Source organism: Crocodylus porosus, unplaced genomic scaffold (genome assembly GCF_001723895.1).
Source record: "Crocodylus porosus isolate Cpor-Errol unplaced genomic scaffold, CroPor_comp1, whole genome shotgun sequence".
In the NCBI taxonomy this organism is placed as follows: Eukaryota; Metazoa; Chordata; order Crocodylia; family Crocodylidae; genus Crocodylus; species Crocodylus porosus.
Genome location: NW_017728947.1, coordinates 6,529,419 through 6,543,842, shown reverse-complemented (window position 1 = coordinate 6,543,842; position 14,424 = coordinate 6,529,419). Strand labels below are relative to the sequence as shown.

The window sequence follows — 14,424 nt, the reverse complement described above, 5'->3', positions numbered from 1 at the left end:
AGGGCTACAATATCGCTCTGATACTATGTAATTGAGAGAGGTGATTATAGACTGACTTATTTTTACTGACTGTATTAAATACTCATGCATTGGACTTGACAGCCATCAGAGAACTCATCACTGCGTGCACCATGCTCTGTAAGGAGCGACAGTGCTAATTGAATTCAACATAGGTTAATTTGTGGCCTGCTATGAACAATGATCTTGTATTGTTTGAAACTGACTAGTAAAACAGTCCCGTTTTAATATTGTCCTATAGATGTGCCCAAATAATTGGGTGTATTGTTGGTTGCATTGCTAGAATCTGACCCAGGGAGAACTGTACCACTGAGTTACTCTGGTTACAGAGAACTGGGATGGTGATCTTGAATCAGTTCTGTTTCCTGCTTGTGAAGGGATTAGCCCTGGGGATCTGTGGCTGGTTTTCATCCCTTAGGTTTGTTACAGCTTAGCCTTTAATGCTGTTCTACTATTGCTAACCTAGACTGAGCAGTTACTCTGGTGCAAAGGTGAACTTTTTATTCCCACTCTGCTCTGCATAAGGGATTTGACTCTCAAACTGCTCTCCTGTTGTAGAAAGGCCTCCTTAGCAAAGGAGTTCTACAGGGACTATCTAACAGCAAAACTGTTAGATAGTATTACATATATGTTCAAAGTAAGCAAACCATAAATTTATCAGAAATATCAAGGATAACTGTTGTGGGGTTTTTTAGCTGTAATTGTTATTTGCAGTTATCTGAAAGCTTAGACCTCATTTTCTTTTATTCTTACTTTTAAATGTGTAAATAACTTTAGTTGTGCTCTGGTGGTTGTTGTTGTGTTTTTTTTTTTGTTTTTTTTTTATGAAGCTTACTCTTTAATGTAGGGTTTTCAAACATGGCTGACAGGCTTGATCTTGACTGTGGAGCTGTGACCTGGACCAACCCCCTGTGCTGGCCCTCAGCAGACAAGCTGCATGCAGCGTGAGGGTTGGATCCCATGCTGCAGGCAGCACAGTGTGTTGGTCCAGGGTACCACATGCAGCCTGTGTTGTGTGCAGCATCGAATCCAGCCCATGCTGACACTGGGATCCATATGGACAGTGAGCCTTGGAACCATTGTGTGCTGCTTGTGGTATGCAGGGCTGGACTGGCTGCGTGTGCTGCATGTCGCAGGAGAGCTGGTACAGCTTCATGCCACACCCTACTTGACTTGGAGCTAGTGTGTTGCCTGGACCTGGTGCTGTGACTGTACCAGTCCAGGTCTGGCCTACTGATCAGCCTGTGGACACTCAGCGTATACCCTTGGTTTAATAGATGTAGTAACCACCCTTGCAACATGCAAGTCTGTTACTTTCAAACTCAGAGATGTGTATCCTTGTTCATGGGTCACTCTTTTCCTTGCTTTTTGATAAGGTATGAGAAGTTACTTTTTTATCTGAGTATACCACATTCAGTATTCTTTCCTATTCTTCTGTATTAACATGAATAACTTGCCCAGAGGAGCCTTTAGTACCTTTTCCATTTAAACATATAACTTTCTTTTGCAGAGAAGGGAATTTATCACTGGTGAAGCTGAACCTACAGATGCAGAGTCAGAATGGCACAGTGAAAATGAGGAAGAAGAAAAATTAGCTGTGAGTAAAAATTAGATAATGGTTGACTTTGGAAATAAATACTGGTTCATCAAATCTTCTGTAAGCAAAAACAACTAGCCAAAGTTTTGTATCCTGAAAATATCATTTCTGTCAGATTACGTATAGAGCTATTGGGGTAATCAGATTTTAACATCAGGAATACATACTTTAGTCAGTGGTTCAAACTGATTCATATTTTACATTTTCACTTCTACAAAAATCCTCAGATTTTAAAGGTACGTATTTGTTTTTAAAACTTGAGAAGCACACATACTGAATTACATAGTGAACGATACTATTTAATGACTGTGGCCTGTTACTGCTTGCACTGTTCGTAACCTGTTTGCAGTATCCTCCTGCTAATGGGTTCCATTCCAGTGCTATATTAAATCCCTGAAGTAACAGAAGGTGGACTGTTCATCTGTCTGTCTGACCCTCTTTATTTTTGGGGATACAATTGACTTGTATAGTCATAAATACATATTTGGTAAGTGACTAGCTTATGACTTCCTAGCATGTTTCCTTGTAAAGTAGGATTTACTCTAGTAGAAATGATTATGGCAGATGGATTTTTATGTACTCTCTGTTCAACAGAAAAGATTACATTTTATAAAGAGCCTAATAAGAGAGCTAAAAAGCTGCTTGCCTAAATATATAGCTTCTGTATATTTCACTTACTGGGTACAGTCAAAGTTTGACATCTTTCTGGTGTAAGCAAGGTGTTTTAAATGGTTGCCTTGCTCTTCATGCTTTTTCCTATGCCTTCTTTTCAGGTTTTTAGTTTTTCTCAGTTCTACACAAATAGTACCCTCTTTATTTTTTACTACTTAGATGTTTTTTGATAACCTACAGTATTACCACGTGCACCAAGGTTTCTAACCTAGCGGATGAGTAGCAACAGTTAACAGAAGTTGCCAGCCTGTCTTGAGGACCACTTTCAGTAACTTCCAGCAGCCTGCAAGCAGTTTGAGTTTGTATTGTTGTCTGCCTATATTTGCATAATAATACAGCAATTACTCTTGCAGACTGTTTTAAATATTGCCAAAAACATGAAACGTATTGCTTCCATGCTCTTTACTCATTATTCTCATCTGTTTTCTGGAGGCAGTTTATAAGTGTATTTGCTGCCACCTAGTGGTAGGCAGAAAAGCAGCAAAATATTAATTCATAGTCGAAGCCTGTTTTTTCTTTGGTGTTCACTGGGGGACACCTATTAATACAATCTCACTCTGGATTCATTGTTTTAATGTATTTGGTGACGAAAGCTGTCCCTCTGAGCCTGTCTTGCATATTCCATAGGTACTTCTCATTATTATATCCTCATCACTGATTAATTCTTAAAGCAGTGAAGTTTTGCAGAATGCTTCACGGAAGTCTTGGAAAGATCATTTCTGCCTAGTGTGAGGGCTGGTTGTTATAATGTCAAGCCCACATTTTCAGGATCACCATTAGGAAAAACAGGTTTACTTGCTTTTTATTCTGAATATAAGTTAGTAACTACAGATAGACCTTGAACTGCTGTTACCTTTACAGAATTCCACAGAAGACTCAAATAACCAAGGGAAGGACCAAAAGGATTAATGTGCTAAAAATACTGAAATAAAAACTGCACTAAAAAATATTCTTAGTTAATATTAATGTGCACAAAAATGATGCTAGTGCAAAAGTCCCTACCGAAGGGCACCTGATGGTTAGCTAACCCTACATATAAGTAGAGCATGTGATCTGGTTTTGTTGCTTTTTTTTATGATTCTTTTAGGGGGGACTTCACAATTGGCATAATATAGTAAGTCAAAAAAAAAAAAAAGTTCAGTTTTAGGGGTGTGGCATCCTCAGGTTTTTTTATTTTTGTATATTTAAAAAAAATACAGTAACCTGGAAATCTGGTATGCAGTTTTTCCAAGTGAATTGAAAGGGTTGAATTCTAAACTAGCAGCAGTACATGTACTTCAAAATTGACAAGTATTCAAACTGTTATCTCCATTTGACTTCATCTCTAAGTGTTAATCCAAACCAGTCATTGCAATTATAGCTAAGTAAAGTTCCAAATAACAAGTTTTACAAATTGAACAGGATTCAGATACTTGATAAATTAAGAGTTTGTGATTTTTTTTTATTTTTTTTTTTTTTCCCTTAAATTATTTCTGCATGTATTTCCTAGGGAGACCTGAAAAATAAAGTAGTAATAGAAGAAAAAGCAGCAGCAACAACAGAAGAGGCAAACCCCAAAGGAATTCCAGACTTCTGGTATACAATCTTTAGAAATGTAGATATGCTAAGCGAATTAGTACAGGTAAGAAAATTCCCCTTGGTAGTGCTTACTTTTAACCATTATGCATAAAATTATGCCTTTTTTTTCCCTTTTAATAGATAGTACCTGAAGTGTGAGGTTTTTTGAGAATAAAGTTGCCTTAAAGTAAAATACTTGAGGAAGACTGCACTAATAAAGTACAGACAACGGAAAGTTTGATAAGATATGTTATTTGAGAACTAGTATTTCATTTGGTTCTATCTCCTGTTAAAACATACCGCATACTGCTCACAACAACTGTTTCAGTTTTTGATTTTTGCCACCTTATTTCAGAAAGATAGGTAGGTAGTTTTTATATGAAGACATCTTGAGTAGGTTTAAAAAAAATAAACAATACAGACATGTTGTACCATCAGTAATTTAACAGTGTAGTGTCATTATGGAAGTTACCTGAACATTTCTTGTTGTCATGAGATTATTCCAAAATGTTAACTTTATTCATTCCACTGCTAAACCAATAACTAACCAAAGGTTTCATTTGCCAGTATATTAATATTAGATAGAAACAGTACTACTTTAACATCAGCAATTAAGTTTTTAAAAATAAGAATTTGGCAAATTATGCTTGTGATTAGTTTTCCAGCATTTGTATCTCAGCCTCAGAACTTCAACTAAAAGCTTTTGAGTAACCTAGTATTTTTGATGTTTAAGCCATTGTTTTGAAACAAGCCAATAAGGTACAGTTTGTTTTTCTTAAGTACTGTGTATTCACATTCTCTTTCCCTGTTTAGGAGTATGATGAACCAATCTTAAAACATCTGCAGGATATTAAAGTTAAATTTTCTGAACCAGGGCAGCCTATGGTGAGTAGTTACTTTTTTTATAAGATGCAGTAGTGGCAAGGCAGCCATTCAAAATTGTTTCCCCCCTCCCTGTTTTGGAGGGAGTCTCAAGGTGTAGGTATGCTACCAGTTATTGCTTCCAGGTTTTATGATCTTCAGTTTTTCTTGCCCTTTTTTAGTCTTGTTACTACCCTGAATTACCTATGAATTGATTAGATTCAGAATTGACATTGCTGCATTATTGGAAATTACCCTTTCAGATAAGGTTCTATCCAAGAGAATAATTGCACCATATTCTGACATAGGAAACCAGCAGGAGAAGGGAGAGAGCAGGGAGTAGGCTTTGCCATTAGAAGCAGCGTGCTATCTTTCTGTGAAAACTCCATTGCTGTATCTGGTTGACTCATGATGCTCAGAGTGCATGGAACACCTTCATGACGGTGTTTAGTGTGTGTACCCACCCTTCAAGCTAGTGACAAGAGTAATATTTTCAACCAACAGCTTGAAGAGGTTGAGAGAGCTCACAGAAATGAGACCATTATAGTACTTGGCAACCTCTGTTGATGTAGTTTTAAGAATTGGTTTGGTATTCTGGGCAAACATGGAAATTGTAATATGAATAAAAATAGCCACTGAGCATTAGAACTCTGCAAGCCCAAATCTGTGTGTTTACCAACAACTACTTTGTTGAGAAAAATCACAAGATGGACATTGTGGAAACATCCAAGGTCAGGGCGCTGGCACCAATTAGATTTAGTACTGACCAGGTGCAACCACCTGAAAGAGATCCTGCACCAGCAGTCTTAACACAGTGGTGACTGTGACACTGACCATCCCTTAGTCTGCTGCAAAGTTAGAATCAACATCAAGAAGATCCATCATAGCAAAACTACAAGTTGCCCTCAAAGACATGAGCAAACCTAAAGACAGAAAAATGCAGGCTATTTAATGAAGTTGTAAAATCAGATTTGTCTAACACCTCAGCCTCTAAGGCTTGGGAAAGCTTAAAAACTTAACATGTACAATGGTGCTGTAACAGTGTTTGGGGAAAAATCCAAACTGGCTTGAAGAGGACTCTGAAACCTTTTTACCGCAGGTGGAGAACAAAAGGACTGTGCTAACCAATTATAGGAAATCTTCCAACACTGTAATTCTAGAAAACCTTGAGAAAGGATTGAAGAGAAATACAAAAGGAGGATAAGAGGTGTGCCCAAGACTTTTGGCTGAAACCCTATGATATTCAGGAAACAACCAATGCGGGTGATAGCCACGGAATGTACAAAAGCATCAAACGAACAGTTGGTCCAGTTGAGAAGAAAACAGCTCTGGCTAAAGACTTAAATGGAAATACTACCACTGATGGATAAAAACAACTCGAGCATTGGATTGAACACTATGGAAATGTATGCTTCATAGAGACTGAAATCAAACTCACAGAACTTGAAGGATTACCACATTTTGCAGTAATGATAGATTTGGACATTGAGCCTACATGAGAAGATTTGCAGAAAGACACTAAATGGATTCCTGGCACCAAAGCATCCAGAAATGGTCTGCCTGCTGAAATCTACAAATGTGCCAACAGTGAGTTGCTTCAAAAGCTCAATGAAGTTATATTGTTCTGTTGGAAAGAGGAAGAGGTACTTCAGGATTTTGAAGGCGATCGGGTTGTACAGTTGTACAAAACCAAAGGGGATATAAGCAGTTCTGACAACTATATAGGTACCTCCTGTTGAATATTGTCATAAAAATTGTCACTTGCTTCATGCTTCTTAAGCTGCAATTTCTAGGTGAATGACTTTCACAATAGATTGTGTGAGGCTCAGGATGCTCTACCATTGATATGATATCTTTGGTCAAACGTAGAAAAAACAAATACCAATGTATGGAGTCTTCTTGATTGACACAGGCCTTTGATACGATCAACAGACAGGGCCTTATTGTTCTGAAGAAACTGTATCCCCTGCTCTGCTTCTCTCCCCCAAACTGTTGAGCATCATTTACTTATTACATCAAGGTATGAAGGCACCTGTAATATTATGAAAATGAGGAATCCAATGCTTGTGACATCAACAACAGGGTGAAACGGATGCCTTAGCCTCTGTGCTCTTTAACCTCTGCCCTTCTTTCCTGCTTCTTAATCCATTCAAGGGCAGCAATGATGGCATTGATCTTTGAACCAGACTAGATGGAGGCTTGTTCAACAGTGCAAGGTTTAGAATGAAAACAAAGTTGAAAGAACTGGTTCTGAGAGAGTTCCTGTTTGTACATTATGCGGCCTTGGTTGCCCATAGTGAATCTTCCCTGCAGTATATCTTGAACAGATTTTCTGAATCATGCAAGAGCTTTGGAATGGGAATTGATCTCAGGAAGACTGTGACTGTGTACTAAGGGGTGGAAGAACTGTATATCTGCAGACTAAAGTAATCACTTAGTTTAAACAAAATTGCAATAAAGCTTTGAAAGTTACGCCATTGTAATGTTTAGTTTTAGGACAGACTCTATCAACATGTTTTTCTTTTTGCCTTTTGCACTGTTCGTAACCTGTTGACAGTATCTTCCTGGAAATGGGTTCCATTCTGGTGCTATACTAAGTCCCAGATATAGAAGAGACAGAATTTGTCAGTCTTCCCATCTGGGGACAAACCTAAATGGATTTACTTAATTAGTTTAGTATTTTCTAGTCTTGTATAAGTAACTTTGAGCCCTAGCAGTTTGTAATAGTAGTAGAATTAGATTTTTTGCATAGCGGGAAGCTTTTAAACTTTGCCTTGCTCTTCCCTGTATTAGTTCAAAATTATAAAGATCAAATTAGATTTGAATTCTAACAATAATAATTTTTTTTTAAGTCTTTCTCATTAGAGTTTCACTTTGGGCCCAATGACTACTTTACTAATTCAGTCCTGACAAAAACCTACAAGATGAAGTCGGAACCAGACAAGACGGATCCTTTTTCATTTGAAGGCCCTGAAATAGTTGATTGTGAGGGGTAAGGAAAACTTGCACTTTAAGACATTATGAGTTTCTAGTCCGTGTTCTTTAGATGCTATTTTCTTTATCATGGTAATGGTTGGCAATATATAAAGAGCCTTTGGGACAAAACTGCCCAACTGGTGGTAGAAGTGGTAAGCTCAAAGAATTTTATTAAGCACCACATTGCATACATATGAAAGAAAATAGTGTTGTTTAATTGTTATGTTTTTATAGGCTAAGGGTTAAATAATTTAAACTAACCTTTCACTTCCAAGTCAGTGTCTCTGATTCAGATCAGAGAGGTAGCGACTAAAAAGTGATGCTTGCATTTTTGTGCAAACTTAATGGTGGTCTCAATCCATCCCCTGTTGGACACTTATCTAGTTTGCAAATAAACCATCAGCAACTGCTATTACATTATTATTCTTCAGTCCAGAAGAAAAAACATGTAGGTAATAATGCATGAGTGGAATATCTTTTTGGCCTTTGAGTAGGCGGACTGTCTGACAGGGTCGTGGTTCTAGTACTCTTGTGAACATGCCTCGAGTATTTAAAAAAAAAAAAAAAAAAAATTGCACTCAAAAGTAGGGTATGTTTGTTTACAGAAGGAATATCTCCTGGTGGGTACAGTGTTCCCCAGGAGGAGTATCTCCCGGGGGAAAAAATAATTCACCTTTTAAAATTGTGCATGCAGCTGTAACTATACAGATTTTTTTACAGATTTTTCTGGGAGTTGGCCTTTTTTTTAGTCAGAAAATTAAGGCTAAAGCCAAAAAATTCGTTCTTAAAGAGTAATTTTTGGAGGAAATTAAGTGTCTAAATGCAAGCGAGCTATTTAAAAAAAAAAAAAAAAAAAATGCCTGCCTAACTGCCTTGGTGCCTCAGTCTGCAGGCACCTACATTTATTGGTAAAATCCTTTAAGGCTGCTTACGGACATTTAAAAAAAACAAAAACAAAAAAACCCTGGAGCTTTACTTTAAACTCTGTGCACTCTGGACTGAGTCTAGCATGTGCCCAGAAGAGGCATTGCATTAGTTGGACCCAGCTCACTGAATGTCTGTATAGATTGGGAGCTTTAGTGGAGTCTCTTTAGCACCTTTTATCTAATAACTGACTCAGTCAGTTGGGGGGGGAGGGTTGGGGGTCTTGTGCAGAGCCCCCCATGCAGTGGGGTGCAGCAGGGATCACCCCCTGCCAGGTAGCACCTGGTGAGTACCGAGGCTTTTCTTTAAAGGGCTGGGAGCTGGGGTGGGCAGGGCAGCCATGTGGTGGGGGGCTGGGGGAGCAGGCCAGGTCACCCCCCATGGTCCCTGCCCCTAGTACTTACCAGCTTGGAGTTGGCTGCAGCTTCCTGCTGCCCAAATCATCAAAGCTTTCCAAATCTTCCAAAGATTCAGAGAGCTTTGAATCGAATCGGACCTTTTGAATTAAAATTTGATTCAAATCTCCACCTGAAGCTTCGCACAGGCCTACTATCCTCCTACCCTGAAATACTCAGCTTGGCCATCTCCCAATCCAAATAATTCAGGATTCCCAACTAAGTACCTGTGTACTAGAGGTGCACCAATTTATATTGGTTCATATCAGCACTGATTAAAGGAAAATTGACACTATTGGCAACTGGCCTTTTTTGGCTGGTGTTGCTGGCAGTGTCACTGAAAAATGCCATGTGCATGCGCTGCTGTGGGTTCATGGTCGGGGGCTGTGCTGGCCTCTTCCTGGCAGGGCAGCTGGGCTGGGGCTGTGTTTTGGGGTGGGCAGGCATGGGGCAGGAGACAGCAATGCTGAAAGTGGGGGCTACAGCCACCCCAAAATGTTATAATTGCCATGCCCCACGCCCTGGAAGAGGCCCTGAGCCTGCAGCAGGCAGCCTGCCTTCACCCTGCTCACACCATGGTGGGAGCTGGCCCTCTCTCCCCCTTTGCATCCCTGAACAAGCTGCCTGTGGCTCTGTCCCGGACCATGCCTGGGCAGCCCCTGCCTCTACCCCATTTCCTCCTTCACCGTGGAGGCCTCAATCTCCCTACCCCCACAGACTTACTAGCTGAACACTGCTCTTCAGGCTGTGGGGCTGCATATCTGCAGTCGGATTGGTATTGGTTGATGTGGCTGGTTAATAATTGACCATCGGTATTGGCCCAGAAAATCTGTATTGGTTCACCCTCACTCTGTATCTAAATATTTGGGTAAGTCTGGTTTGGCAGTCACGCTCTGAAGGTGTGTAACACATGTCTTGGCACAGCAGATGTGCCTGTCTTTTAAATACTAAAGTATTGGCTGGCACATGATCAGGAAATGGGAGGCCTGGACTTTGTGCTTTCAGCCTGAGGGCATTCAGACGTACTTCTTTTTTTTTTTTTTTAATCTCTTTTTAAAAGAGGGCCATAAACCCTAGGCTGGGGTTACTCTCCATCTTCCTATTTGAAATTCTTCCATGACAGCAAAGAATGAAAGTTTTCCTGGGGAAAGCTTTCTAGAACAATGATGAATGTACTTGCCTAAGAGGGAGAAATCTGGGTTCTTACCCCTGTCTTTGGAACTATTCTAGGGACTTTATACATATTCATTGGATAAAGGGTGCTGAATGTGGAGTAAAACACAGTCCCCAGATTGAGGAGGGCCTAAAATACTGGTCTCCCACTTCCATTTTCCAAGTTATGCAATAATCTAGTGGTTAAACTCAAGTGGGTGGTATCACTTCTGTTACCAGCTATGTTTTACTTTTAAGGAGTTCCAATTTTCTGTTCCTAAAGAGATTATTTAAACACCTTTAGTGTAGGAGCAGGGTTTGGGGCTTTAAATTTCAGGCTTGCAGAGGTGCTTTAGTGTGTAGGTGAGGCAGTTTGCCATTTGTTAGCTTACTTCCCTGCTCAGTGTACTGTCTATGAAGCCATTGTTTGGTTACTTAACTGTCCCCATTCACAGTATATAGAACATTGAATTTGTAAATTTGACTCTAGGAGCTGGGCTCCTAGAAGTTTGTGCTGACTCACAGTTGCCTTGCCCAGGTCTATGGATCTGCACCAAAGATTTTTGTTCTGTGGAGTAAACTTTGAAACTTTGCCTGTTTACCCTGTCAGAACTGGACCTTTCTGTTGACCTCTTGTGACCTTAAGAGGTTAGAGTAGTGACCATATAGATGCAGTTTTGTACTCTAAGTTGCTGGTAATGGGATCATGTAGCTTTTAGCCTTTTAAACTGTGAATTTCAGCTTTTTAACCCAGTTTTTGTTCCTAAAAGAATAATATTTAGCGTTCCTAGAAGTATCCCAACCATGTACCAAAACCTTTCAGAAGCTCATACATAGACTGGCTGCTGAATTAGATACTTTGCTGGTTTGGTTTCACTGTGGTGGTCCCATAGACCAACATTCCTTTTTGTCTAGGCCAGTGACACTCAACCTTTTTAGATTCATGGTACTTGTCCACAACCTTTTTTGAATTTGGCAGCACCCCAGTTAAGAACCGTTATTTTTCTGCCTTAGCTTACCTCAGTAGCTCTCAACTGGGACGGGGGGTGCTGCTGTTTCCACCAGGTTAGTGCCCTGCCCACTGTATGCAGAGCCAGACTGAGAAGGGTAGTGACATGAGCATAGGCTCCTGCCTGCATTAGGGTTATCTGGTAAACTTGAAGCAAGCAGGAGTGCCTGCTCTTGCTGCAGCCCTTCCTGATCCTACCTTGTGCTCTGGGTGTGTAGGGAAAGAGGTTGTACTGGAAAGGACTTAAGGCAGCAGCATAAGCTTGTCACGGTCCTTCTCTGTCTGGGTGTGTACAAGATGGGTGAGGCAGTTCAACCTGGACACCCCTTTTAGACTATGTTACTCTACCCTGCCTGATTTTTTTTCAGTCTAACATGGCTACCTCTGTCAAACAGTTGACTGGTTGACTATCTGTGGGACAAGGTGTCCTAGGCCACTAAACTGTTCCAGAGTATGGTGGACTATTTTCTCCAATTAGGAGTCTGCTTCAGCATGTGAGTAGACAACAGGATTACTTTAATGTGCCCTGGATTTTATAGTATAAAGCGGAGCAGCTATCCTATTCAAATTGCTTATAGTAGGTAGCACGTGGCTTTCTACCTGAGCAAACAGCTACCTCACTGTGAGATTGAGTACAGCAATGAACACAGGACTAGCACATAACTTTATTTATACTTCTCTCTCCAATGGTAACTGTCTGTTATATGTCCTGACCGACTGTAGTTATACTGTAGCTTGTTCAGTGTTTTGAGCAAACATGAGTAAAACTACAGCCTGACTTCAGTCTCTTGGTGGTGTGAGAGCCAAGTTGGGTAACAGTTCCAGTAGCATGGAGTTGAACAACATGTCAAGTCAGTCCAAGTTGTGCTATGCAATGGCCTCATACTGGGACTGCAAATATGTCTGTTTCCTTCACAGCTGTCTGATTCTCACAAAAGCTGAGCAGTTCTTTGGTCCCTTGCATGGGAATATGGATACTGGACTGGACTGGACTGTACTTTGCCTGGCTGTCCACTGCTCAAGAGGGTTGTTCCATGTCCTTACTTCACCAGCCATGTCCCTCTGACACCCAGGTTGGAGAATAATTGCTACACCACACCATCTAGGCTGGGTTTCCTTGCACAAAGATGATTCTTAGGTTGGCTGTGTGACACTGTTCCCAACTTTGTAATGATTGAGCTCTACAGTGGGGAATGAATAGAGAATTTGGGCCCTTGAGGTACTCCTATATCTGTACACTGAATATTTAGTGTAACAACAGCATTAATACAGAACAGTGTATTCAAAACAGGCTTAATATTTTGTTAAGCTAATTCAATTGCCTATAAAACTGAAACCAATCTTTGCCTCCCTTTGTGTTTTACTAATATTAAAGTTGCATATTTTCCCCATGTCACTTTGCAATAAAATATTGTTTCCCTTGTACTGTCTGTAGGTGCAGTATTGACTGGAAGAAAGGAAAAAATGTTACAGTTAAAACAATCAAGAAGAAGCAGAAACACAAGGGTCGGGGCACAGTTCGAACAATTACTAAACAAGTCCCCAATGATTCGTTCTTTAACTTCTTCAGCCCAATAAAAGGTAAGCTTGAGCTGTAGAAAGGGATTATTGGGACTTCTGTGAATTACATGAACTCTGTTCTTATCAAATTGGCTTGTTTATTTTGGCTATACTTATAGATTCATTAACCATGCTGTCTGTACTGCAGATATGTTCCTTTGAATATGTTCATATATACACCTCATTTGAAGTGGCTAAATCGGATCTAAAGTAGTGGGATATGCATTTGGCAAGCAGTAGAGTACTGCTGTTAGACTGCAGTTGATCGCTTCCCTGAATCCATCATTTAGAACAGTGATTCTCATTTAAATCCTTTAAGAGGTGCCATCTGGTGTCATGCAGTATTAACGTTGTTAGTGTTGCGAGCATGATTCACAAGATAAACCCAGAGATTTCAAATAGGAATTAATTGTGTTAAATACATTCTATCCTGTTGTGGTCTTTTCAAGTTGTTTGTAACAGAAGTTGCTCTTAATTTTTTTTCTTGAGTGCAGAAAAATAACTAAGATTTGGCATGTTCTGAAAGGGGCTTGAATCTAACAAAGTTGAGAACCACTGATCTAGTGTCTGAAATGAGAACCAAGTAGCAGAACAAAAAAGCTGCTATTTGCCAACAACTAAACAGTAGGGCTGTGCAAAATTTTACCTGGTGTTTCATTTCAAAACTGTCTTGATGCATTTCAAGCTCGAAACAGTGAAATCGAAATGAAACCAAAACCTTCTAAATGAAACAAGGGCAGTCGAAACGTTTTGAGTTTTGAAGCCGGGCTTGGTCTCAGCACAGTAGCAGCCTCCTGTCATCCCACGCAGATCCAGGGGCTGTGTACCCCGAGAGGATTCTGGCACTGCCCCCAGTCCTCTTGGGGTGCTGGCTCCCGGATTTGCATGTCAGATGACAGCATGCTGCCGCTGCTGGCTGGGACCACCGGCAGCACCAGTCTTCCCGACGTTGGGTGTGGGCTGCACCCAGCGTCGGTTTCAGCCAGCAGTAGCAGCCTCCTGTGATCCAGCAGGCAGATCGGGGGCCCGCAACCCTGGGAGGGCTGTGGGGCTCTGGTGGACTCCTCCCAGGGGTGCGGGTGGGCCTCTGCTCTGCCTGCCAGATGACGGGAGGCTGCTGCTGCTGGCAAGTGACAGTTTTGCTTGTCAGCAACTTGAGGTGCAGTTTCCTAGAAACCCCTGCACCTATCTTCTTAAAACTTGGCAGGCTTCATGCCCTCAGAAGGGGCCGCTATCCCTGCACGTTTGGTCCAAATCAGGCTAGAAATGACAAACTTACAGGCAGTTTTGTGCTTCCTCATTATAGCCTATGAGCGAAATGTTGAAACGGTTCTGATGAAACGAAACTCTAAACGAAATGCTGTTTCTTCAAAACGGATGAAGCAGAATGGTGCTGTTTCCTACAGCCGTATTAAACAGGGAGAGAGATTTAGTAATCTGAGGTGTAGCTAAAGATGCTAGAACAGCTAACTTTTGTTTTTACCTGATGTTATAGGCACGTAACCTGGGTGGAATATAGTATAAACAGGATTTCAAGCACAGTTTAATGTATTCTGGCTGTTTTGTTCTTAATACTGTCAGTTTGGGTCTTAATACTACTGTACAGCAAGGCTCTACACTGCCATTCTAGATTTAAAGGATGAGATGCACAGTTTAAAAATTAAACTCTGTCACACTGATCGTAAGCTATATTCTTGCTTTCT

At 40.6% G+C, this 14,424-nt stretch overlaps 1 protein-coding gene across 13 annotated transcripts in view; it reads left to right on the top strand.

Moving 5' to 3' along the window:
* The window catches only part of NAP1L4 (nucleosome assembly protein 1 like 4), a 49,775-nt gene that overhangs the window by 17,133 nt on the left and 18,218 nt on the right, over positions 1-14,424 (top strand). For all 13 annotated transcript variants that reach the window (XM_019551638.1, XM_019551639.1, XM_019551636.1 and 10 more), the window contains 5 exons: positions 1,529-1,615; positions 3,777-3,908; positions 4,658-4,729; positions 7,558-7,697; positions 12,597-12,742. In XM_019551638.1, the coding sequence (XP_019407183.1) occupies positions 1,529-1,615; positions 3,777-3,908; positions 4,658-4,729; positions 7,558-7,697; positions 12,597-12,742 (577 nt within the window). The remainder of the gene's footprint in view (positions 1-1,528; positions 1,616-3,776; positions 3,909-4,657; positions 4,730-7,557; positions 7,698-12,596; positions 12,743-14,424) is intronic.